General features: G+C 52.1%; 1 protein-coding gene across 4 annotated transcripts; it reads left to right on the top strand.

Moving 5' to 3' along the window:
• The first annotated feature begins 99 nt into the window (after positions 1-99).
• AKAP8 (A-kinase anchoring protein 8) lies at positions 100-24,653 on the top strand. Of its 4 annotated transcripts, none has more exons than XM_002828825.5 (14): positions 100-256; positions 2,950-2,988; positions 5,294-5,326; positions 5,862-6,141; positions 6,592-7,081; positions 7,582-7,711; positions 7,931-7,977; positions 9,746-9,779; positions 11,603-11,690; positions 15,934-16,075; positions 16,363-16,456; positions 17,202-17,332; positions 19,136-19,231; positions 22,834-24,653. In XM_002828825.5, exons 1-14 carry the CDS (start codon positions 238-240, stop codon positions 23,287-23,289), a joined length of 2,079 nt encoding a protein of 692 aa, XP_002828871.2. In that variant the 5' UTR covers positions 100-237; the 3' UTR covers positions 23,290-24,653. The 4 variants fall into 4 exon arrangements, with proteins under 4 accessions (XP_002828871.2, XP_009251185.2, XP_054394696.1 ...); XM_009252910.4 differs by lacking the exon at positions 100-256 and adding an exon at positions 611-674; XM_054538721.2 differs by lacking the exon at positions 100-256 and adding an exon at positions 817-937.
• The last annotated feature ends 1,225 nt before the right edge of the window (positions 24,654-25,878 follow it).

Genomic DNA, 25,878 nt, shown 5'->3' with positions numbered 1-25,878 from the left:
CCGTCGGGCACCGCGATGGGACCACAACTCCCATCAGGCTACGGAGGTGGATCTTAGGAGTCCGAAAGGCCAGCTGGGACGGCGGGGGCGGGCCCTTGTGAAGACTAGCCAATTGGAGCGCGCGGAAGTAGTGATGTGTACGCCCGGTCTTTCAGTAGTCGACGGCGGAGGTGCGTTGAACGCATGCGTGCTGTGGTCTCCTAGTAAAAGGGGCTGCTGGTGGGCCGCGTCGAAGACATGGACCAGGGCTACGGAGGTTTGTGTTGGCTGCTGGGTGCGGAGCGGGAAGGGAAGGCTCTGTGCGGGCGACGCAGCCGCTGCGCAGACGGCCGCGGGCCGGGCCTTCGTCCCGAACGTGGTTGCCGCAGCCGGGCCCTGCGAAGAGGCGGCTAGGGCGCGCGCCGCTCATTGGGCTTTGGCGCCGTCGCTCCCGGGGCGCTGCGTGCGGATTGGCCGCCAGGCCCCGAGGAGGCGGGCGGGACTCGGGGTTGGGGCAGACGCCGCGGTGGGCTTCGTGGGGGCGTCTTGGGCAGTGTGGGCCGTTTTTGCCCCTCACCTTCGGCGGAGTACTTCCGGCCCCCAGCGACCCCGGGGTTTGCACTCCCGGCTTCCTCTTCCGAAGACGCCACAAAATGGCGGCGCTAGGGGGCGGAGCTACAGCGTGGGGTTGTGAGGTCGGGCCGGGGAACTGAGTCTGGGGCCGCGGGCGGATCGTGGGGGCCGCCTCTCTCCCGACCTGCCCTAGGCGGGCGGGGCCGGGTAGGGTCTCCGTTGGGCTCACGTGGCTTAGGGCGCCTGTCCCGGAAGCCGTCGGGCTGCGCGGGGTCGGGCTTTTAGTCCCAGGTGCAGCGCGGTGGGGCCGAGTGCGGCCGGCGCGAGAGTCAGCTTCGCCGGGCTCCAGCTCTGTACCCGGCGCGTGCTGGCTTGGGACAGGATGGTGAGGGACAGATGCCGAGTGTTCGTACAAAGCTGGAAACGTGATGTGCCTTGGGGCTGGCGACAGATTGGCAGTTCTCCTTTAGGCAGTCTGTTGTGGTGGCCTCGAGGGGCCAAGGGGCTGTGCAGGAGGGAACGTGTCCTTTCCCCACTTGGGTTTAGCGCTTGGCCTGCATGCAGTAGGGCCGATCTTCTCGAGCTGCCTGCTCCCTGCTTCTGGAATCAGAGCCTTCTGGGAGCCACGTTTGCCCACAGGGGATAGTTGGGACATGCTGGGTGGAGCTCGCCTGGGTGTAGAGAAGCTAGTGGTCTGATCCTGGCTGCAGGAGCTCGAGAAGTTGTCGATCTTGAGAAGTGGCAGGGCAAAAGTATCCCAGCACCAGAAGTTGCAGAGAGAGGTTTCGGTCCTGAGGCGGCAGCTTGCGCGGTGTGCTTTGGTGTCTTCCTGGTCCTAGCGAAAGCTCAGCCTGGCTGTCCGCAGCCTGGGTAGATTTCGCCATTCTTTCCCTTCTTTCCCATCAGATCTTTTCTGCAGGTATTGTATTCCTCCTTTTCATTCTTAGTTTGGGGAGGTTTTTTTTACCCCCTCTTCATACCTGCCGAAAACCTTTCAGACACAGTGGAGATAGTTCAGCTTCCCTGATGTCTTCTGTTTCAGGGAGGGTTTTAAGGTTAATAGTGCGTGCCACTTACACTAGAGCTTCACAGAGAAGCAGTCTCTCGAGGTTGGTTACTTGCTGTTAGAATCTGCAGTCTGCCTTTCTGCTGCACGGATGCGAATTTAGAAGGCTTTGAGGTATGACGGAGGGGAAGGCGTAGCATAGCAGAGGGCAGAACTCAGCAGTATGACTGGGTCAAGTCTCCATGAGCCTAACTCCCTTGTCTCTGAATGGCATTCGGGACAACAGAGTTTGCTGGGTGCTTGCGGTGTATGGGCACGCACTAGGCACTTAGCGGGGGCGGGGGGTTGTTCTGGTGAGGGAGACATGGCTGTTCCTGCCTTATCAAAGTGAAGTCATTTAACAGGCATGGTGGCCACCCGCGCGCAGCTCAGTGCTGGGCCCCAGGGACACAGAAATAAAGAGAACACAGTTCCCATTCTCCTTCCTGGAGGAACCAGATAGATGCCATAGTGGGCGGGGGGTGTGGAGGGATGAAGAGTGCAGTCTGATGCCTTAGGGCCAGGCCAAGGCCCTGGGACTTAAAGGTCCAGGGGATCCGTGGAGGGCTTAAAAGTGGCAGGAAGGGCCAGGCGCGGTGGCTCACGCCTGTAATACCAACACTTTGGGAGGCCGAGGCGGGCGGATCATGAGGTCAGGAGATCAAGACCATCCTGGCTAACACGGTGAAACCCCGTCTCTACTAAAAACACAAAAAATTAGCCGGGCGTGGTGGCGGGCGCCTGTAGTCCCAGCTACTTGGGAGGCTGAGGCAGGAGAATGGCGTGAACCCAGGAGGCGGACCTTGCAGTGAGCCGAGATCGTGCCACTGCGCTCTAGCCTGGGCAACAGAGCGGGACTCCGCCTCAAAAAAAAAAAAAAAAAAAAAAGGTAGCAGGAAGTGCAGCTTAGAAAGATGCAGTTTATGTCACCAAATTCCCATGCTTGTTTTCAGTTACGAAGTACTTGTGATGGCACTCTGAACTGGTTTCCTAGCTGTGTGGTGGGTGGCGGGGGGGGAACGTGTCCTCATGCTGAGTGGATTGTCTTGTGTTAGCCTGAGTTGTGGATGAAATCTTGGAGAGGTGAGGTCCTTGGCCAAGGTCCCTCTGCAGGGCGGAGCTGACTTCCAAGCCCACTTCCCACCCTTCTTTTTCTGCTTTGATCTCAGCCAGGTGGAATGCGATGATGCCATTAGCCAGCTGTGGGATGGCTTTTTTTTGGTGGGGTGAGGGGGTCTTCCTTCTTGTAAGGCTGGCACTGAACTGTAAGGAGATCCCTTTAGGAGTACCCCCAAAAGGACCCGTTCTCTGGTGTGTTAAATAGAATTTTAACTCATGGGGTCTTCTTGCAGGCTACGGGGCGTGGAGTGCTGGACCTGCCAACACCCAGGGTAAGTGGGCTCTGCTTTGCGGGTGAGGCGTGGGCTTCCCCTAACTCAAGGCCCTAGCATGGCAGAGCTGAACTTGGGTCGGGGAGAGTAGTAGCCCAGGGGTCAGCAAACTTTGTGTAGAAGATCAGATAGTGAATATCTTTGTGACTTTATGAGCTCCACAGTCTCTGTAGCAGGAAAGCAGTCATAAATGTGTGAAAGAGTGGATGGAACAATGCCCATAGTTACTTACAGACAATACAGTTTGAAGTTCATAATTTTTGTGTGTTATTGAATACTCTATTTTGGCAAAATATTTTTGTTATTCTAAATAAATAGTTGAGGGTATATCCAAGGTGTTTTTTCTCTATGATTAACAGACTTTTTAGTGTAGCTTTAGATTGAGTAGTGGAGTTTCATACGCCCACCCACCTCCACTCAGGTGTAGTGTTTCTCATTAGTACGATTTTTTTTTTCTTTTGAGACAGAGTCTTGCTCTGTTGCCCAGGCTGGAGTGCAGTGGTGTGATCTTGGCTCACTGCAGCCGCAGCCTCCCGAGTAGCTGGGATTACAGGCACCCACCACCGCGCCCAGCTAATTTTTGAATTTTTAGTAGAGACAGGGTTTTACCATGTTCGCCAAGCTGGTCTCGAACTCCTGACCTCATGATCAATCCCATAATCAAAGTGCTGGGATTACAGGCATGAGCCACCATGCCTTGCCTCATTAGTAAGATCTTTCATTAGCTGGGCGAGGCAGCACACGCCTGCAATCCCAGCACTTTGGGAGGCTGAGGCAAGAGGCTCACTTGAGCCTGGGAGTTCGAGACCCGAGCTCAAGTGATCCTTTTATCCTACTAATAAAAAATTAGTGGGGCGTGGCAGTGCATGCCTGTAGTCCCAGCCACTCAGAAGGCTGAGATAGGAAGATTGCTTCAGCCCAGGAGGTAAGGCTGCAGTGAGCTGTGATTATGCCACTGTACTCCAGCCTGGGTGACAGAGCACAACCCTGTCTCAAAAAACAAAAAAAGGCCGGGCACGGTGGCTCACGCCTGTAATCCCAGCACTTTGGGAGGCCGAGGCGGGCAGATCATGAGGTCGGGAGATCGAGACTATCCTGGCTAACACGGTGAAACCCCATCTCTACTAAAAATACAAAAAAATATTAGCCGGGCGCAGTGACGGGCGCCTGTAGTCCCAGCTACTCCGGAGGCTAAGACAGGAGAATGGCATGAACCCAGGAGGCGGAGCTTGCAGTGAGCCGAGATCGCGCCATTGCACTCCAGCCCGTGCAACAGAGCGAGACTCCGTCTCAAAAAAAAAAAAAAAAGTCTTGCAATGGTGTGATGCATTTGTTACAATTAATCAGCCAATGTTGATGTGATATTATGCAGTATAGCTCACAGTTTTTGTTAATTTGTATAGTTCTCTGAGTTTTGACTCAATGTGTAAGTGATGTATCTCATGTCAAAATTTGTCATTGAATATACTTTAGAAGCTTTACCTCAATCACTTAAAAACATAAAATTCATCCTTAGCTGAGGGCAGAGCCTGAGAACACAGGGCTATGGGCAGTGTGCTGGTACTTACTTATGGGCACTGAAATTCGAAAATCCTAAGGGCTGTGCCAAGGCAGGCAGTGGGCTTGGTGTGGCAGGACTTTTTGCAGACCCCCGCTCTAGAGTCAGGGTCATGATGCTAGGCTTGTTTGGGGGACCAGTGCGTGCTCTCTGCTGGCAGGGCTTTCTGCTTTCTGCCAGGCCGTGTTCTAGGGCATGAGGGCTTCCTTTGTTTTCTGAGCCTGAGATCTGACTCAGGCAACATGGGGAGTGGGGCTGCTTTTGAGCCACCACCCGGTGTTTCAGGAGGAGGCCTTCCAAGTTGCTCGTGGCACATAACGTCCTCTTTTTCGCTTGAGTTGAGGACATGACTTTGCAGCAATGCCTTGCTGTGCATTTGGCAGCACCTGCACTCTGGCTTCTGATGGGAACTGGCCCTTTACGAGGACTCTGCCTGGGGCCTGGCCTGGCCAACCGCTTGGCCAGCAGCCCACAGTGGATGAGCTTCCTGGGGAGTGTGCAGCGTCCCTTCCCTTGCCCTGACGGAAAGTTGGCCTTGCCTGGGAGAGAGGGCTTGCTTGTGCTCAGCCTCTCAACCTAGTGCTCTGTAGGAGTTGAGTGAGCTAAAAACACCAAAGGGTGCCTCCTTGAGCGCTGCGGAGGGAAGCCCTGACCCTGGGGCTGTGGAGGGTGGAGCAAGGTGACAGCTGGGGTGTCAGTGCCTTCGTTCTGCAAACAGGGCTCTTGTGTGTTTTTGTTTCCCCTAAGGTGCATATGGAACTGGCGTGGCCAGCTGGCAAGGTAAGCCCTTCTGTGGGGGGGTCTGTGGGCAGGCAAGTGGGCCTCTGATCTGAAGGCCAGGCGGGTCAGCCCATCAGGGAGGTTTGGTGTGGACTTCCTGGCTGTGTTCCTGAGGACACAGTCAGCCAGGGCTGCTGTTGTGTATATGGGGGAGCTGCAGAGGGCTGTGGTGGGTGGCCTCAGGGGAGCATGATGGGGAGGACTGCGACTGTGCTTTGGGAGCAGCGGTCCTTTGTGGGGCCTGTCAACAGCCAGAACTGCTGTTCCCAGGCTCTCAGTCACCCGGCTTTGAATGGGGAATAGGTCCTAGAGTCTGGCATGGAAAACCCGCCGCTTGGCACTGAGGCTGCCCGTTTCTCTGGCCACCTCTTGCTGCCTCTTGGCAGGTCACAGTGCAGTGTGAAGTGATGCCAGCAGCACTGGGTCCCACACCCCTTTTCCTTCTCTGTGGCAGCGGGTGCCCCTCCCCAGTTGTGTCCACCATGGACAGGCCTCGTGGCTGCTGAGGTCTGACTTGGCTCCCCCCCCGTGACAGGTTATGAAAACTACAATTACTACGGCGCCCAGAACACCAGTGTCGCCACAGGCGCAACCTACAGCTACGGCCCAGCCTCGTGGGAGGCTGCCAAGGCCAATGATGGCGGCCTGGCAGCCGGGGCCCCTGCTATGCACATGGCCTCTTACGGCCCAGAGCCATGCACCGACAATTCCGACTCCCTCATTGCCAAGATCAACCAGCGTTTGGACATGATGTCCAAGGAAGGAGGCAGGGGCGGGAGCGGCGGCGGTGGGGAGGGCATGCAGGACCGGGAGAGGTGATTATGGACCCAATCCCTTCCCCTGGGACCCCACACATCCCCACCTTTGTGCACATGGGAGTGGGCACCCACTCTTGAGGGAGGGCCTGTCCCCACCTCCCTCCTGGGTGTGGCATTGATGAGTTGGGCTCGTGGGGGGGGTCAGTGGTGTTACAATAGGACTTCCTTGCTTTTCTTCATGGCAGGGCTTGGGCGTGGTTGTAGGCTAAGCTCCCCGAGACTCCTTTTTTCTACATCATGCTACTCCTGTGGCCAGGGGCTCTGTGTCCCCTGCTCAGCAGTGTTCCAGGGAGGGTGTTGGTCGGTTTTGGCCATCCCAGCACTTAGGTGGGATGCAGGGTGGTTTGGTTTGCTGTTTTGAATGTAGGGGCGTCGAGGTTATACTGAGGGAGTGTGGCAGTGGGTGACCGGGGTGACTGCCCCTGACGGGCTGTGCTTCCATTGCAGCTCCTTCCGCTTCCAGCCGTTCGAGTCCTATGACTCCAGGCCCTGCCTGCCGGAGCACAACCCCTACCGCCCCAGCTACAGCTACGACTATGACTTCGACCTGGGGTCCGACCGCAATGGCAGCTTTGGGGGGCAGTACAGTGAATGCCGAGACCCAGCCCGGGAGCGGGGCTCTCTTGATGGCTTCATGCGGGGCCGGGGCCAGGGCCGCTTCCAGGAACGGAGCAACCCTGGCACCTTCATGCGCAGTGACCCCTTTGTGCCCCCCGCTGCATCCTCTGAGCCCCTGTCCACGCCCTGGAACGAGCTGAATTATGTGGGTGGACGGGGCCTGGGAGGGCCCTCCCCCAGCCGGCCACCTCCGTCCCTCTTCTCCCAGTCCATGGCTCCCGACTACGGCGTGATGGGCATGCAGGGGGCGGGCGGCTATGACAGCACCATGCCCTATGGATGTGGCCGCTCGCAGCCTCGGATGCGGGATCGGGATCGGGTAAGCCCTCACAAGGTTCCTTCCGGCCGCCTTCGCTTCTCTTTTTAGCAGCTTTATCGAGGTAAAATTTCCCCATCTCGATATTCACTTAAATGTTTCTAAGTGCACAGTTCGACTTTTAGTTAATTTACAGGATTGTGCAACCATCCCCACCATCACAGTCTAACCTTAGCATTTATGTCAACCAGAAGAGAAACTTCTGCTCATTAGTCACCCCTGTCTCCTCCCCCGCCGCCAGCCCCCGACAACCACCACTGGTCTCTGGATTTGTGTGTTCTAGACATTTTGCACAAATGGAGTCACGAAACGTGTCGCCTTTTGTTTCTGGCTTCTTTCACTCAGCATGATTTTCTTTTTAGTTTCAAATTATGTTGTCTCTTTGCTTTTTGAAAAGACCTTTTGTGCCTGTGTTGTCTGATCTAACAACCTCCTTGTTCTTTTCTGTGGGGCATCTTCATGGCCCCGGTAAGTAGCTCATGGGGTGTGCTTGTTGTCTGTAGCCCAAGAGGAGAGGGTTTGAACACTTCGGACCAGACGGCACGGGCAGGAAACGGAAGCAGTTCCAACTTTACGAGGAGCCAGACACCAAACTGGCCCGGGTTGACAGTGAAGGAGATTTCTCCGAAAATGGTATGTCCTGGGGGCCAGGTGGGCCAGACGGATGTAGGGTGGGTCAGCTGCCTGCTGGGGGCTCTGCCTGCCCCGTCTGTGTCATGGACACTCGCAGGTTGCATGTTTCACCCCCACTGTGGTCAGGGCAGACTCACCCTGGATGGCGAGCTTGGGAGGGCGGAAACCGGATGGGACCATTCTCTGGGGACTGACTTTTCCTTTCTTTGTGTCTGGCAGATGACGCAGCTGGTGACTTCCGCTCAGGAGATGAAGAATTCAAGGGTGTAAGTCCACCAGGCAGCCCTTTCGCCTCTAGTGTGGGATTTCTTCTTTCTTTAATCACTCGTCTTCACAAAGGGGCAGGAGCAGCTGCCATGGTAGATTTGACTACCTCTGAGTGGATTCAGGACCCTGACTTTTAGCTAGGTTTCTAAAAGTTTTCCACCTTAGCCGGCACGGTGGCTCACACCTGTAATCCTAGCCCTTAGGGAGGCTCAGGTGGGTGGATCACTTGAGGTCAAGAGTTCGAGACCAGCCTGGCCAACATGGTGAAACCCCGTCTCGATTAAAAATACAAAAATTAGCCAGGAGTGGTGGCACTTGCCTGTAGTCACAGCTACTCGGGAGGCTGAGGGAGGAGGATCACTTGAACCTGGGAGGTGGAGGTTGCAGTGAGCTGACATTGCACCACTGCACTCCAGCCTGGGCGACAGATGGAGACTCCGTCTCAAAAAAAAAAAAGTTTTCAACTTACAACAAACATTCTCTTTCTGAAAAAAGCTCTCAGTTCCTCTCTCTGGTCTCTAGACCAGTAAGTGCAGGGACTGTGGGCTAAAGCCTCCAAGCACAGGCTGGAGGCTCATTTGCCGCCAGCTCCATGCCGGGTGCCGCTGACTGGTGTCCTCATCCTTGCATCCTCACAACAAGGCACAGGCAGGCAGCATGTGGGGCCAGTTCATAGCCGGGACCACCCCAAGCTCTTTGGGAGGTGCCTCAGCCACCCCAGTGTAGATTCTGATCCAAGTTGGAGGTGTAGGGCCTGGAGGTCCAGCGTGGGAAGGAGGGCCTTCCCCAAGTCCTTAGAGTCACACAGGCAGGGAACAGGCAGGAGATGGTGGCTTTTCAGGTTTTCAGAGTCTCACTCGATCCCTATTTTGCTGGTCTTGAGACTAGGAATCTCTGTAAACCTACTGATTCTTAATTTAGCCGTATGTTCACTGCCTAGGGAGTCAGCTTTGTTCAGATTCTCAGTTGAATCATTTTTATCTATACGTGATTTGTTAGTAAGACATTGGGTAAATATAGGCCTGGCGCGGTGGCTCACACCTGTAATCCCAGCACTTTGGGAGGCCAAGGCGGGTGGATCACAAGGTCACAAGATTGAGACCATCCTGGCCAATATGATGAAACCCCGTCTCTACTGAAAATACAAAAATTAGCTGGATGTGGCGGCATGCGCCTGTAGTCCCAGCTACTCGGGAGGCTGAGGCAGAAGATTTGCTTCAACCCAGGAGGCAGAGGTTGCAGTGAGCCGAGATTGCGTCATTGCACTACAGCCTGGGAGACAGGGCGAGACTCCGTCTCAAAAAAAAAAAAAAAAAAAAAGACATTGGGTAAATATAAACAAAAGCTTGGGAAACGTGGTGGAACCCATTTTCCATGAAGAATGCCAGAACTGGCATCCCCCAAGTGAGACTCTCTCTCCCTACGGTTGGTGAACAGGCTCCGTTCATAGAATTGTACGGGTGGGTCTTTGTCAAGGGGCAGGCAGTTCTGCAGCTTAGGAGGAACCGAGAGAGGGTGGGTGAGTGGCTTTTTAGAAAGGTCATTGTGTCAGAATCTCTGAAGGCAACTGGGAGTAGTAACAGGACACACAGGCCCTGTCCTGAGCCCCGGAGGCTGGTCCTAACACTGTGGCTCATTCTTGGTGGCATATAGCAACCTAGGTCTTGGGTGAGACTGCCCAACAGGCAGTGGCCAGGGACTGGGCTGGTTGTGGAGAGTTCTGGACACACCAGCTCACTGCCGGACTTTGTGTATACTCTTTTCCAGGAGGATGAATTCTGCGACTCTGGGAGACAAAGAGGTAGGCGTCACCATGTCCCTTGCAGCTTTCCTGTGTCTTCCTGGCTGCCCCGCACTTACTGCCCAGCTTCTGAGCAAGCCAGGGGCCTGGATGGAGGGGCCCGTGGCTGTAGGGGAAGAGGGGCTGCAGCCACCAGATGGGCCTTGACCGAGGCAATCAGCCGACACTTTGCTTCAAAGTGTCTGGGGCAGCATTTACTGGAAACGGGTCTGTCTGCCTGACCCGATGCGGGCTGCGGTGGGGATGGGGGGCAGCCTTGGGTGTCCACCACAGTTGAAGTTTGTAGGGAAGGAGAAACATGAGAGAAGAGGCCCCCAGCCCATCTTCTGTGCCCTCCTCGGACAGTGCATGTCCCTGAACTGTTTTCTCTGGGGCTTCCTTTTGTCCAGTTCCTTCAGTCGCCTGCCCTGGGCCGTGCTGTGGGCCTCTGTGGTGGGGATACTGGCAGCTGCACTGCACATTGCTTCGTGCCTGCGAGTATGCGACAGCAGACACCTGCGGGGTCGGGAGCACCCAGGCCCACTGGGTCTTTGAGAGGCAGGCGCCCTTCAGCAGGTCTCTTCATGTCCAATGCAGGAGACCAGAGGGTCTGCAGCAACAGCAGAGCAGGCTTAAAGCCCGCATGGCAGGGCGGCCTGAGGTGCCGTGGCCTGGAGCTCACCCTGAAGCCACTTGTTTCTTTACCTGTCCTGTGGGTCTTTCCATAGCTGGTTACCCCAAGGATCACAGGCTGGCTCCTCAGTGGCCCTGCTCCCATCCATTCTGAAGGCCCTTGGCTTAGATGTTCCTCCTGTTCAGGCTTAGCCAGCCCTCTGCGGTCCTCCCCCCTCGACCCACAGCAGTCCTGTCCATAGCACGGGGCGCCCCGAGCGCTTAGCGGCACAATGCTAAAGCAAAGGTGACATGTCTGTTGCGCGCAGGTCCTGCTACCTACCCGGGATGACTTTGCTATTAAACAGCAGTCATAGTTTCAGGCAGTGACCTCTTGCCAAAAATCCCACACGCCCTTTTGAGAGGCTTCTGAGCAGCGCACGCCGGTCGCCATCTTCGTGGGACAGTCTCGGGACTGGCATCAGGGGTAGGGGTTACAGTTCAGATGCTTCTCCAACCTTATTTCAGCGTCCGTCCCTGGCCTCATGTTGGGACGATGGCCGCGTGGCTCTCCAAGGAGCTCCTCTGCTGGCCCCGGGGGACGGACGGGAGGACCAATCGGTCTCTTCCCAAATTTTTTTCTAGGATTGCTTCCCACGCAGCCCTGGGAAAGCCCTAGATTGACGGTTTTTGTGAGTGGAAGATAGAGGTCGGGCCAGCAAGGACTGTCAGACCTGCTGAGGCCCTAGTTCAGACGGGGCCGCCAGGACGCTCGTCACGGTCCACCTAGAGGTGGGATAGAGGGCGGTGGAGCAGCTGCTTCACTTCCTGAGGCCTTCAGCTGCCGCCTCTTCATCCGGGGAGAATTGGCTTCTCCTCTGATATTGGGGGAAGACCCCATCGCAGGGCATGAGATTTGGACAAGCAGGATGGGGAGGACAGAGGGAGTAGGGGGCTGTGGTGCACATGGGGTGGGCAAGCTGTGTCCCTAGCCTGTCCTGGCTGCCTCAGGCCATGTGGGGAGTTTGGTGACTACTCCGGGCTCTCACCCCAGGCCCATGTCCACCAGGAGTCTCTGATAGTGCCTTGGGGCATCCTGGACCCTGCCGTGTGGTGCAGGCAGTGGCAGGGCACAGGGTGTGGTGGCCAAGCTGCAGCCCCCCGACCAGGCCCTGGAGCTTAGCTCCTTTGCAGGCCCCTCAGAGCGTCTCGAAGGGACTTGTCTGTTACAGGAGAGAAGGAGGACGAGGACGAGGACGTGAAGAAGAGAAGGGAAAAGCAAAGGAGAAGAGACAGGACGCGGGACCGTGCGGCCGACAGGTGAGGCGCGGGCACACACCCCCACAGGAGGAGGTGGACTGGTGCGGTGGAGGCGCTGCCGAGCTCACCTGTCCTCATTCCACAATGCTGGGGGCCTGGTGGCCTGACTCCTCTGGCCAAACCAGTGGGAGGCAAAACAGTAAACAGTTGGGAGCACAGAAAAGACCATCACTCATTGTGCTCCCAGCATACGAGCTACCTGTCTTCTAGAAGGGCTGGGACGTTGCTTTGGTGGTTAGGTTTCTGTTCTTGCTTAGAGGATTGGTGTTTGACTCCTGTGTCTCTATTCCTCTGGAATCCCAGCCTTGCTGGTGGGTCTATGTGGTCCATAACTGCTCAGCAGTGGGTTCTGTTACTCTCCTGCAGGCCTGAGGGACATCCGTGTCCCCTGGCCTGGTGTCTGGTATCTCCGACACTGTCCTGTGTTCACCTTATCCAAATCCAGACCATCCCTGGAGTTTGACATAGCTAGGAGACAGGTAGAGAGATGGTCCTACCATCAAGATTTTGTCCCACAATAGAAAAGGATTGCAAAAATGTTGAGCCCAAAGGATGTCATCGTGAGCACATCATGTGCCTGCCTCTCCCTGCCAGGAGTTAAGTGGCTTCCGACTAGAAACTGCAATCACCAGTGATCATGTGATGCTGGGGAATCCTTGACCTTGAGGTTCACATGGGACAGTGATTTTTTTTTTTTTTTTTTTTTTGTTTCTGAGATGGCATCTTGCTCTGTCGCCCAGGCTGGAGTGCAGTAGCGTAATCTCGGCTCACTGCAACCTCTGCCTCCTGGGTTCAAGCAATTCTCCTGCCTCAGCCTCCCAAGTAGCTGGGATTACAGGCACCTGACACCACGCCCGGCTAATTTTTGTATTTTTAGTAGAGGTGGGGATTCACTGTGTTGGCAAGGCTGGTCTTAAACTCCTGATCTTGTGATCTGCCCGCCTCGGCCTCCCAAAGTGCTGGGATTACAAGTGTGAGCCACTGCGCCCAGTCTGGGCAGTGATTGTCGTGTTCAAAGAAATGCTTAGTAAAAGGGGCCAGATGCAGTGGCTCACACGTGTAATTCCAGCACTTTGGAAGGCTGAGCCGGCGGATCACTTGAGGCCGGGAGTTCAAGACCAGCCTGGTCAATATGGTGAAACCCATCTCTACTAAAATTACAAAAATTAGCCAGGCATGGTGGCAGGTGCCTGTAATCTCAGCTACTCGGGAGGCTGAGGCAGGAGAATCACTTAAACTGGGGAGGTGGACTTTGTAGTGAGCCGAGGTTGCACCACTGCATTCCAGCCTGGGTGACAGAGCAAGACTCTGTCTCAAAAAGAAAAAGAAACGGGCTGGGGGCAGTGGCTCACGCCTGTAATCCCACCACTTTGGGAGGCCGAGGCAGGCGGATCACCTGAGGTTGGGAGTTCAAGACCAGCCTGACCAACATGGAGAAACCCAGTCTCTACTAAAAATACAAAATTCGTCCGGCATGGTGGCGCATGCCTGTAATCTCAGCTGCTTGGGAGGCTGAGGCAGGAGAATTGCTTGAACCCAGGAGGTGGAGGTTGCAGTGAGCCAAGATCATACCACTGCATTCCAGCCTGGGCAACAAGAGCAAAACTCTATCTCAAAAAAAAACTCCATCTCAAAAACTCCATCTCAGTGAGCCGAGATTGTGCTATTGCACTCCAGCGTGGGCGACAGAGCAAGACTCCATCTCAGGAACAAAAAAAAAAAAAAAGAAAGAAAATCACTGTTCCATGTGAACCTTAAGTCAAGGATTCAAAAAAAAAAAAAGAGAAATGCTTAGCAAAACGAAGTCAGGAACCAAACGCAGAACTGTTTCTTCTTCAGTGGTATAGGAACATTGAAACCCTTGTTATTTTAAACAGATAAATGATGGATAGAATAGATGACTTTTCATGTCACATGGAAACTGAGATGACATTTTCTTTTTAATTATTTTTAAACTTAAGTAATCTAATAAAGAGACAGGGGTCTTTCTCTGTTGCCTGGGCTGTTCTTGAACTAGCCTGAACAGATCTTCCTGCCTTGGCCTCTCAGAGTACTGGGAGAAGGATATAGAGATGACATTTATTTTACTACTTTTTGCTTTTTTTTTTTTTTTTTTTTGCTTTTTGCTTTTTTTTCATCTTATATTTTCTTCCAATGAACAGGTGACTTTTTAAAAAAAAAAAAAAAAAAAACCCTTTAGAATGTGCGCTAGTGACTGAGGATTTTTTTTTTTTTTTTTTTTTTTTTTTTTTTTTTTACCCTTTGAGATGGAGTCTTGCTGTGTTGCCCAGCCTAGAGTGCAGTGGCACGATCTCAGCTCACTGCAACACTCCACCTCCTGGGTTCAAGTGATCCTCCTACCTCAGCCTCCCAAGTAGCTGGGATTACAGGCGCCCACCACCACGCCCAGCTAATTTTTGTACTTTTAGTAGTGACGGGGTTTCACCATGTTGGCCAGATTGGTCTCAAACTCCTGACCTCAGGTGATCCACGCACCTTGGTCTCCCAAAGTGCTGGGATTACAGGCATGAACCACCGCGCCTAGCCATGGCTGAGGATCTCGAAGGGACTTGGAGGAATTGTCACGGGGAGGCAGAGGTGTAGCAGGGAAGCACACAGCTCATCAGTAGCTTCCTGACAGTGCTGTGTATGAGCCTCGGGAGATTGTCCCCTCCCCCGCTCCATAGGGGCTGTCTGCAGAAGCGGAAGTGTCTCCATGGTGCTTGTCAGAGGTCAGAAGCCAGGCATGTGGAGTTGGCAGAGGTGAAGTCCTGAGTGCCACAGGGCCTGCACCCCTACACGAGAAGGGCAGGAGCCTCCAGGAGAGAGCCAGGGAGGGAGCACCCCAGTGTGGTGGCCTGGGGGCCTGCAGGCTGCTCTCCCTCGCCATGCAGCATGGTTGCTTTTGGGGAGGCTTTGAAAGCCTGTGACAAAGAAGCCTCACTTTTTATCTGTAGAATTTGATGTGACATGTCTTTATGTGTAGTCTCATGGCAGAACTGATACCGGCTTTTGTGTTTTGAATTGTGTGAGGTGTTTTGTCTACACGTAAAATGAGGTTGCCTTGTGTCATCTCAGTGCCTGCAGAGAGAAACTCATCTGAGAAGCTGTGAAGCTAGATGCTGGGCCCCAAGAGCTGCCAGCCAGAGCCTAGGGCGTCCCCAGTTCCAAGCAGTTGCAGCTTTCTGGTGTTTTCTCAGGGGCTTTGGGGCCAGAGGGGCTGCAGTGCCAGCAGATTACTATGCGAGTCATTTTCCTGAGATGCCTGCAAGCCTGTGTTCCCATTCTTCAGCTGGGGAAGGTTGGGTAACTGCCGTTCTGTTGCCCCTTGGGAAGTCGGAACTCTTGGTTCAGCAGCCACTTTCCCTGGCTGAGTGCGGTGGCATGCACCTCTGATCCCAGCTACTTGGGAGGCTGAGGTGGGAGGATCGCTTGAGCCCAGGAGTTTGAGAACAGCCTGAGCAATATAGTGAAATCTCATCTCGAGAAAAAGAAAATTAGTCTGGGCGCAGTGGCTCACGCCTGTAATCCCAGCACTTTGGGGAGGCTGAGGCAGGTGGATCACCCGAGGTCAGGAGTTCGAGACCAGCCTGGCCAACATGGTGAAACCCTGTCTCTATTAAAAATACAAAAAAAAAAAAAAATAGGCCGTGCGCGGTGGCTCATGCCTGTAATCCCAGCACTTCGGGAGGCTGAGGTGGATCGATCACAAGGTCAGGAGTTCGAGACCAACCTAGCCACCATGGTGAAACCCCGTCTCTACTAAAAATACAAAAATTAACTGGGAGTGGTGGTGGGCGCCTGTAATCCCAGCTACTCGGGAAGCTGACGCAGGAGAATCACTTGAACCCAGGAGGCGGAGGTTGCAGTGAGCCAAGATCACACCACTGCACTCCAGCCTGGGCAACAGAGCGAGACTCCATCTCAAAAAAATAAATAAATTTAAAAATACAAAAATTTAGCCAGGCTTGGTGGCGGGCCCCTGTAATCCCAGCTACTCGGGAGGCTGAGGCAGGAGAATCGCTTGAACCCGGGTGTTAGAGGTTGCAGTTAGCTGAGATCACACCATTGCACTCCAGCCTCGGCAACAAGAGCAAAACTCTGTCTCCAAAAAAAAAAAGAAAGAAAAAAAATTCCTGAAAATCCTGTTTCTATTTCAGCTCTCCCCAGAGGTGAGCTGATGCTCCCTGCTTCCCAAGCTGATGCTCCCTGCTACACTCTCCTCCTTGTTTTCCTTCTACAGAATTCAGTTTGCCTGTTCTGTGTGCAAGTTCCGTAGCTTTGATGACGAAGAGATCCAGAAGCATCTGCAAAGCAAATTTCACAAAGAGACCCTGCGGTTCATAAGCACCAAGCTGCCTGACAAGACGGTGGAGTTCCTCCAGGTAAAGGAAACCTGGGCCCCGTCACCGCGTCTCCTGCCCATCCCGCAGGTGCCGGATCCCTTGAAGGAGGAACGGAAATCAGAGACTATACTTGGCCAAGGTTTCCTTTCCCAGATAGAGTAGCTGTGTAAGTCCCCGAGTCACAGGGACAACCAAGAGCTCCAGCCATCGTGCTGTGCTGCCCCATGCAGCTGTTCTGATAGCTGCCTGCCTAGCCCTGGCAGCTGAGAAATGTCCACACGTGCCCACCTCTCATTTTACTTTATGCCATCTCCGATCCCACCTAGGAATACATTGTAAACAGAAATAAGAAAATTGAGAAGCGGCGTCAGGAATTGATGGAGAAAGAAACCGCGAAACCAAAACCAGATCCTTTCAAAGGTGAGTTGTGATCCCAGGATGAGTGCTTTCCTGGATGGTAGTAAGGCATGTGACGGGACCCATAAAATGTGGCACGAGGCCAGGCACAGTGGCTCACGCCTGTAATCCCAGCACTTTGGGAGGCTGAGGCAGGCGGATCATGAGGTCAGGAGATCGAGGCCATCCTGGCTGACATGGTGAAACCCCGTCTCTACTAAAAAAAATACAAAAAATTAGCCGGGCGTGGTGGCGGGCGCCTGTAGTCCCAGCTACTTGGGAGGCTGAGGCAGGAGAATGGTGTCAACCCGGGAGGCAGAGCTTGCAGTGAGCCAAGATGGCACCACTGCACTCCAGCCTAGGCGACAGAGCGAGACTCTGTCTCAAAAAAAAAAACGTGGCATGAAGCCAGCCCAAGGTGGCTGAGAAGGTGATGACGAGACCTGTGGGAAGAGCGCTCAGAGCAATGGAAAGAAAGAAACCTTCGGATGTGGCCTTGCGTAGATCGCAGCTTATATCAGTGACATTAAGCACTTTCCTGTCTTTTCCTCCTTGGTTTGAAAAGAAAACCAGGAGGAACAGAAAAGCTGAAAAGTGCAGAATTCCTAGCTATAGAGGCTGATGTGCTGACCCATACTCCCCATAGAAAGGCAGGCTATGCCCTTCTGATTCCTTAGAGTTGCAGGGAGAAAACGTGGGCCCGGTTGGGGAGTAGGAGGAAAACATCACTTGCTGTCCCAGATCCTACAAGACATGTGTTTCCTGGCAGGGATTGGCCAGGAGCACTTCTTCAAGAAGATTGAGGCTGCTCACTGCCTGGCCTGCGACATGCTAATTCCTGCACAGCCGCAGCTCCTCCAGCGGCACCTGCACTCCGTGGACCACAATCACAACCGCAGGGTGAGTCTTCCTCCCCACACTGCCTGGGGTGCTCATTGCAGGGCTGTGGCTCGGAGCCTGCTGTGTCTTATGGGGAATAACAACATCTTTAGGGGTTCTTGCTCTGTTTCAAGTCTATCACTTCCATCGATGGGTCGTAAGATTCGTCTCAATTTTTATAAAAATGTAAGAAAATGTGTTGCTTAGACTCGATTAAATGCAGTAGCTGAGATTCTCCTGATAGTGTTTCCACGTTGGTCAGTTTCCCACTAGCGGGAGGCCTGGGGGCTTCCATAAGCTGAGACCGAAGGGCCATTGAAAGCCAAGTGGCCCGGGGGACTTGGACTAAAGGACTGGTTCTGTCCTTACGTAGCTGCTGGGGCTTCAGGCTACATGTTGAGCCCAGGGGTCAAATGTTGAAGATGCTGGAAAAATACCCTATTTTGTAAAGAGTCAGATCATGAGTATTTTTAGCATTGCAGACCATAGAGGCCCTATCCAGCGACAGCTCTACCTGCTGTCAGTGCAGAAAAGCAGACAGTGAAGAGTGCCTGTGGCTGCGTTTGCTCCGCAGCCTGTCACTTTCTGGCCCTGGGTTAAGCAGCTCTCTCCTTAGTTTACTCAGCTATAAATGGGGAGGTCAAGAGCTGCCCACCCATCTCACAGTACTGTGTTTTGGTTTTGGTTTTGGTTTTGGTTTTTTGGTTTACATTTTTGGTTTTGTGTTTTTTTGTTTTTGTTTTTGTTTTTTTTTACAGAGTTTTACTCTTGTTGCCCAGGCTGGAGTGCAGTGGCGCAATCTCAGTTCACTGCAACTTCTGCCTCCCAGGTTCAAGCAATTCTCCAGCCTCAGCCTCCTAAGTAGCTGGGATTACAGGCGCCCACCACAATGCCCGGCTAATTTTTTGTATTTTTAATAGAGACGGGGTTTCACCATGTTGGTCAGGCTGGTCTTGAACTCCTGACCTCAGGTGATCCACCTGCCTCAGTCTCCCAGAGTGCTGGGATTACAGGTGTGAGCCACTGCACCCAGCCCCAGTACTGTTAAAGATCAGCTGAAAAGCACTATACAAACAAGGGACCACTGTGCAAACGAGTCAGGCTCTAAAACAGTCAGAGACTTGGTGCAGTCATAGTTGTGTGTTTTTTTTGTTTTTTTTTTTTTAATTTTATTTTTTGAGACAGAGTCTCACTCCATTGCCCAGGCTGGAATGCAATGGTACAGTCTCAGCTGATTGCAACCTCCATCTCCCAGATTCTCATGCCTCAGCCTCTTGAGTAGCTGGGATTACAGGTGTGCACCACCACACCCAGCTAATTTTCATATTTTGTAGAGACAGGGTTTCACCATGATGGCCAGGCTGGTCTCGAACTCCTGGCCTCAAGTGATCCACATGCCTCAGCCTCCCAAAGTGCTAGGATTACAGGCACGAGCTGCCAGACCCAGCATAGTCATACTTTTGTTGTTGAACTTAGGAAATCAATGTAACCCCAAAAACTGAAAAGAGCTTGTCCTTTTCCTCCACTGAGTCCACACAGCCTTTCATTTGTAAACGCTCTTGTTTCACCCCCAATTCTGCATGTGCTACATGGGTTTCAGTGGCACATCTTTGTGTTTATCTCTTAAGATTGCCCAGCTTTTCCAGTTTGTTAGTCTTGGTTGCACAGTCTCTGGAGCCTTCTCTCTATTCTTGGAGGCTGGCGTTTTGAGATTCGCCTCTATGCATAGGGCTGATCTCAGGATGACTCGGCAGAGCCTGGCTGGTTTATTCTCTTCCTTAATCTTTGCCATTTTTAAGAGCTCACATTTGGTTCCCTTTGCAGTTAGCTGCTGAACAGTTCAAGAAAACCAGTCTCCATGTGGCTAAGAGTGTTTTGAACAACAGACATATAGTGAAGATGCTGGAAAAATACCTCAAGGTTTGTGCTTGCAAGTACCACAGACAGGAAAAGCTTTCAAAAGGGAAGATGAACCCCACGATCAGGGAGTTGAATCCAGAGTGCAGCGTTTAGCATTTCTGAGTCTTCTGACAGTTGGAGGGACACTGGAATGCATCAAGCTCAGGAACATGACAACTGGGATTTCCAATGAGTCAATGCTTGCCTGGGGACTCTGGGGATGTGGCGCTGCTTGATTAATCAGTGTGTAATGGATTTTTACCATGAAAAATCCTGATTGTTTAGCCTTAAAATTCAGAGCAAATGATGGTTAGGTGCTTTTTTAAGAAAAACCCAAGGTTAGCCCTACTCGGGAAGCTGGGATGGGAGGATTGCTTGAGCCCAGGAATTTGAGGCTACAGTGAGTGATGGTGGTACCACTGCACTTCAGCCTGGGTAACATAGCAAGACCTGGTCTTTAAAGGAAAGCGGGGAGCTGGGAGTTACGGCTCATGCCTGTAATCCCAATAGTTTGGGAGGCTGAAGCAGGAGGATCCCTGAGCCCAGGAGTTAGAGGAGTTAACCATTGCGCCACTACACTCCAGCCCAGGTGACAGAGCAAGACCCCATCTCAAAAAAAAAAAAAAAAAATCCAAGGTACATGAGAATTTTCCAGGAGAGAAGCTAAAAAGAGATTTCACTGATAGAGCCAACTGACAGTGAGGTTGAAGGTGAGGGGTAGTGAAGAACCAGAGCCTTCATGATGGGAGCAGCATATCAAAGTCCCAAAGTGGGTGCTCATGGAGAGACGGCTGGTTGGAAGAGCTCCCAGTTCTTCCTTGTGAAACCCATTTTGCTCAGTGTTCATCCCAGGACTTTAGCATTTGGGGCAGGTGGCTAAGTCCCAGCCCACAACCTGACTTCAGGACCTTTGCCCTCCTTTCAGTTACTAAACACTTCCATATTTAACAGTTCCATCCATTAAAGGCACAGAATCTAAATAACCAATTGAAGAAACATGACTGGGCCGGGCGTGGTGGCTCACACCTGTAATCCCAGTACTTTGGGAGGCTGGGGTGGGCGGATCACTTTGAGCTCAGGAGTTCAAGACCAGCCCAGACAACATGGTGAAACCCTGTCTGTACAAAAAAATACATAAATTGGCCAGGTGTGGTGGCATGCGCCTGTAGTTCCAGCTACTCAGGAGGCGGAGGTTGCAGTGAGCCAAGATCATGCCACTGTGCTCTAGCCTGGATGACAGAGTGAGACCTTGTCTCAAAAAAAAAAAAAAAAAAAAGGGAGGAAACATGACTGATGAATATTTTACCTTTGCAGCTTAAGCAAGGTAAAAGTTTCTAGAGTCAAGTGTGGGCTCAGGCTTTTTTTTTTTTTTTTTTTTTTTGAGTCAGAGTCTTGTTCTCTTGGTACCCAGGCTGGAGTGTAGTGGTGTGATCATAGCTCACTGCAGCCTCGAATTCCTGAGCTCAAGAGATCCTCCCCACTCAGCCTACCAGGTAGCTGGGGACTGCAATAGTACACCACCACACCCGGCTAATTTTTTTTTTTTTTTTTTTTTTTTGAGATGGAGTCTTGCTCTGTCACCCAGGCTGGAGTGCAGTGGTGTGATCCCGGCTCACTGTAAGCTCTGTGTCCTGGGTTCATGCCGTTCTCCTGCCTCAGCCTCCTGAGTACCTGGGACTACAGGTGCCCACCACCACGCCTGTCTAATGTTTTGTAGGGGGATGGGGTGGTTGGGCGTGGTGGCTCACGCCTGTAATCCCAGCACTTTGGGAGGCCGAGGCCGGTGCATCACGAGGTCAGGAGTTCAAGACCAGCCTGGCCAAGATGGTGAAACCCTGTCTCTACTGAAAATAAAAAAAAATTAGCCAGGCGTGGTGGTGGGCACCTGTAATCCCAGCTACTCGGGAGGCTGAGGCAGTGAATTGCTTGAATCCGGGAGGTGCAGGTTGCAGTGAGCCAAGATCGCACCATTGCACTCCAGCCTTGGCGACAGACCAAGACTCCGTCTCAAAAAAAAAAAAAAAAACAGAGATGGGGTTTCACTGTGTTAGCCAGAATGGTCTCCATCTCCTGACCTTGTGATCTGCCTGCTTCGGCCTCCCAAAGTGCTGGGATTACAGGCGTGAGCCACTGCACCCGGCCACACACTGGCTAATTTTTTAAGACAGTCTTGCTCTGTTGCCCATGCTGGTCTGGCCTCAAGTGATCCTCCCGCCTTGACCCCCCAAATTGCTGGGGTTACAGGTGTGAGCGCCTTGCCCTAAGCATCATATTTTAAAACATGTTTCCTAATCTGGTAATGATAACCTTTAGTTTGCTTGTTTTAGACTACAGATAGTTTTCTAGCATATAACTTAGGAGAATTTTGACTTCTGAGGGAGTCAGACTTGGATTTGAATCTTGATTCGCCACGTTGCCCAGGCTGGTCTCGAACTCCTGAGCTCAAGCAGTCCTCCGGCCCCAGCCTCCCAAAGTGCTGGGATTACAGGCGTGAGCCACTGCACCTTAATAAAACTAAAATATTATGTAGTGTTAACTTCCTATTACATGCCCTTTTTTATTTTATTTTCATTTTTTTGAGACGGAGTCTGGCTCTGTCGCCCAGGCTGCCAGGCTGGAGTTCAGTGGTGTGATCTCGACTCACTGCAAGCTCCGCCTCCCAGGTTCATGCCATTCTGCCGCCTCAGCCTCCCGAGTAGCTGGGACTACAGGCGCCCGCCACCATGCCCGGCTAAATTTTTTTTTGTATTTTCAGTAGAGACGGGGTTTCACTATGTTAGCCAGGATGGTCTTGATCTCCTGACCTCGTGATCCGCCCACTCGGCCTCCCAAAGTGCTGGGATTACAGGCGTGAGCCACCACGCCCGGCCTCATGCCCTTTTTTAAAGAACATCAAGTTAAGGCTGGGCTTGTGAATTTTTCCTTACTGGTACATGCTTGATTAAAAATTGCAGGCCAGGCGTGGTGGCTCGCGCCTGTAATCCCAGCACTTTGGGAGGCCAAGGCAGGCGGATCACCTGAGGTCTGGAGTTCCAGACCAGTCTGCTCAACATGGTGAAACCCCGTCTCCACTAAAAATACAAAATTAGCCAGGCGTGGTGGCTCCTGCCTGTAATCCCAGCTACTCAGGAGGCTGAGGCAGGAGAATCACTTGAACCCGGGAGGCAGAGGTTGAGAGCCGAGATCGCGCCATTGTACTCCATCCTGGGCAACAAAGAGCAAAACTCCGTCTCAAAAAAAAAAAAAAAAATTGCAGAATGGGCCGGGCATAGTGGTTCACACCTGTAATCACAGCACTTTGGGAGGCTGAGGTGGGTGGAAACCCCATCTCTACTAAAAACTCGGGAGGTGGAGATTGCAGTGAGCCGAGATCACACCACTGCAGTCCAGCCTGGGTTACAGCGAGACTCCATCTCAAAAAAAAAAAAAAAATTGCAGAATATCTCCCCGAGGTGTTTTCTGAATCTGTAGGCTCTGAGAACATGTAGGATTCACTCCTGTGGCGTAATTTACAGAAGTGTTTCCCTTGTGGACTGCTGGTTCTGGAAAGCTGACATCCCAGCAATCATGGGCCTCCTGAGCTCTGCTTACACCACACTGACCTGTGTTTCCTCTTTGGCCAGGGTGAGGACCCTTTCACCAGTGAAACTGTTGATCCGGAAATGGAAGGAGATGACAATTTACGAGGTGAGGATAAGAAAGAGACACCTGAGGAGGTGGCCGCGGACGTCTTAGCAGAGGTGATTACAGCAGCAGTGAGGGCCGTAGATGGGGAAGGAGCGCCCACTCCAGACAGCAATGGGGAGCTGGCTGAGGGCGAAGGCCCCATGGACACAGTGGAGGCCGGTAGTGATCCTCAAGCTGAACAGCTGCTGGAAGAGCAGGTGCCTTGCGGAACGGCATCTGAGAAGGGCGTCCCCGAGGCCAGAAGTGAGACTGCAGAGGCTGGAAATGGCGCCGAGACAATGGCAGCAGAGGCAGAAAGTGCCCAACCCAGAGCTGCTCCTGCCCCAGCTGCCGCGAATGCTGAAGTGGAACAAACTGATACAGAGTCTAAAGATGCTGTTCCCACAGAATGATGCTCATTTCCCTGTTCAGGGAAGGCGTTGGGATGATGGACGCGTTGGTCTTTCTCCCTTGGTTTGTAAGCAGTACAAGGGTGTGTGCTCCCGGAATATGCTGTAATCTAATTTTGGTGAAGAGACCCAGCCATTTCCTCCTGAGCAGCGCCTCTCACGGCTTGTCTCATGCAGTTGTGTGGCTTTTTGCCCAGGTTTGAAAGCTGAAGTACATTGTCCTTAGCGGCTGTAACATCTCTTGACACTGCACTTGGAATAATAAAGGTTGAGTGATTATATCTTGATGATACATTACTTGTTCAATACAGCCACTGATGGAATGCTTCCTTTTTTATTTTTTTCCTTAATTTTTTTTTTGGTTGGGAACAGCTCAATACTAGGAATATATCTTGCTCTATAGAGGATTTTTTTTTATGTTTCAAGCTTCAGCCTTTAACCTATACCTTTGTAGTGCACCATATGGTGTGTGACTTTCACAGGACTTCGCAGCACCTGGTTCACACTTGGCACTGACCACGTCACATCCACGCACTCTCAAAGGCCAGAAGTATCTGACTGACCTACGCCACTGGAAACACCCACCGCAACCTCAAGAACCAGACTGCGCAGAGGGCATTGCGTCCCAATCTTTAGTCTTTGCTGAATCAGTTCTCTAATATTTTACCTCATTTGTGTTCCACCTCTACATTACTTCAGGTTTTTTTCCTTTAAAATTAGTTACTACCACTCAAATATATTTACAAAGAAAATTTGGCCAGGCACGGTGATGCATACCTATAATCCCAGCACTTTGGGAGGCTGAGGCGAGAGGATAGCTTAAGCGCAGGAGTTCAAGCCCAACCTGGACAACATAGCAAGACCCCGTCTCAAAAAAAAAAGAAAGAAAACTTGATGTGATTCCCATAGATGGAATAATCCAACATAAATTGACATAGAAGCTATCTGTAAAATATATATATATAAAATGAAATATATGTTTCATTTTAGAGAAATAACTATTACTTTAGATCTTTCCAAATCTGAGAAAGGGAGGCTAGTATGTGTTCAAGGTTAGCACGCAACCGAAATTTCCTAAAATCAGAAGAATTGGAAGGTCCTCCCCTTTTGAAATGGCCCTGCTGTGTCGGTTTCCCTGTGGCCTTTTGAACTGTACATCTCACATGTTGGGAAACGCTGGCCACTGGGAAATCATTAGAAAGGAGGCAGTAAAATATTTGCCAAGCCTCTACTGTATACCAGGGGCTAACTCACCAAGCACATTCAAGGAATTGGGCCCTGCTCATGAGGAGCCTTAGTGGAGATTCTAGGTGAATATGAAAAAGTCAACATTAGAACTGAAAATGGAAATAAACTGCTTGATAAGACGATGGTGCCTCTGGGTCATTTCTGCTCAGCATCCGTTTGTGTTGTGTAGATGCGTCTTAACTGCAGGTTGAGCATGTCTTTTAAGCTTGTTCTCTTAAGGCAAAAATGGTAGCATTGAACAGTAGTGCAAAAAACATCACTAGTGGAACTGCTTTATTTCCTTAATTTTCTTTCTTTTTTTTTTTTTTGTTTTTGTTTTTTTGAGACAGTCTTACTCTGTTGCCCAGGCTGGAGTGCAGTGGCGTGATCTTGGCTTACTGCAACCTCTGCCTCCCAGGATTACAGGCATGAGCCACTGCACCCGGCTCTCCCCTACCCCACACCTTTTTTTTCTTATAAAAATCCAAGACCCGGCCAGGCATGGTGGCTCACACCTGTATTCCCGGCACTTTAGGAGGCCGACGCAGGTGGATCACTAGAGGTCGGGAGTTCAAGACCAGCCTGGCCAACATGGCAAAACGCTGTCTATACCAAAAATACAAAAATTAGCTGGGTGTGGTGGCATGCACCTGTAATTCCAGCTGCTGGGGAAGCTGAGGCAGAAGAATCGCTTGAACCAGGGAGGCAGAGACTGCAGTGAGTTGAGGTTGCGCTACTGCACTCCAGCCTGGGCAACAGAGCAAGAATTTGTCTCAAAAAAATAACAGGCCGGGTGTGGTGGCTCATGCCTGTAATCCCAGGACCTTGGGAGGCCAAGGAGGGCGGATCACAAGTTCAGGAGATGGAGAGCATCTTGGCCAACATGGTGAAACCCCATCTCTACTAAAAATACAAAATTAGCCAGGCGTGGTGGCAGGTGCCTGTAGTCCCAGCTACTCTGGAGGCTGAGGCAGGAAAATCACTTGAACTCTGGAGGCAGAGGTTGCAGTGAGCTGATATTGCATCACTGCACTCCAGCCTGGGCGACAAGAGCAAAATTTTGTCTCAAAATATGTGTTATCTCAATCCAAGACCTGTCATTAAATTGGTCTGAATGTCAGTGAGGCTCTTCCACCTTCCACCTCTTGGCGAAACTAAATAATTTTTTTGTTGTTGTTTTGTTTTGTTTTACAGGCAGGATCTCACTGTTGCCCAGGCTGGAGTGCAGTGGTACCACAGTAGCTCACTGCAGCCTCCAAATCCTGGTTTCAAGTGATCCTCCCACTTCAGCCTCTTGATTAGCTGGGACTACAGGAGTGCACCACTATGCCCAGCTAATTTTTAAAAGCCTTGTAGCCAGGCATG

The sequence above is a fragment of the Pongo abelii genome, chromosome 20 (genome assembly GCF_028885655.2).
Source record: "Pongo abelii isolate AG06213 chromosome 20, NHGRI_mPonAbe1-v2.0_pri, whole genome shotgun sequence".
NCBI lineage: Eukaryota > Metazoa > Chordata > Mammalia > Primates > Hominidae > Pongo > Pongo abelii.
The sequence above is the reverse complement of the archived record's forward strand: the minus strand, read 5'-3'. Positions and strand labels throughout refer to the sequence as shown.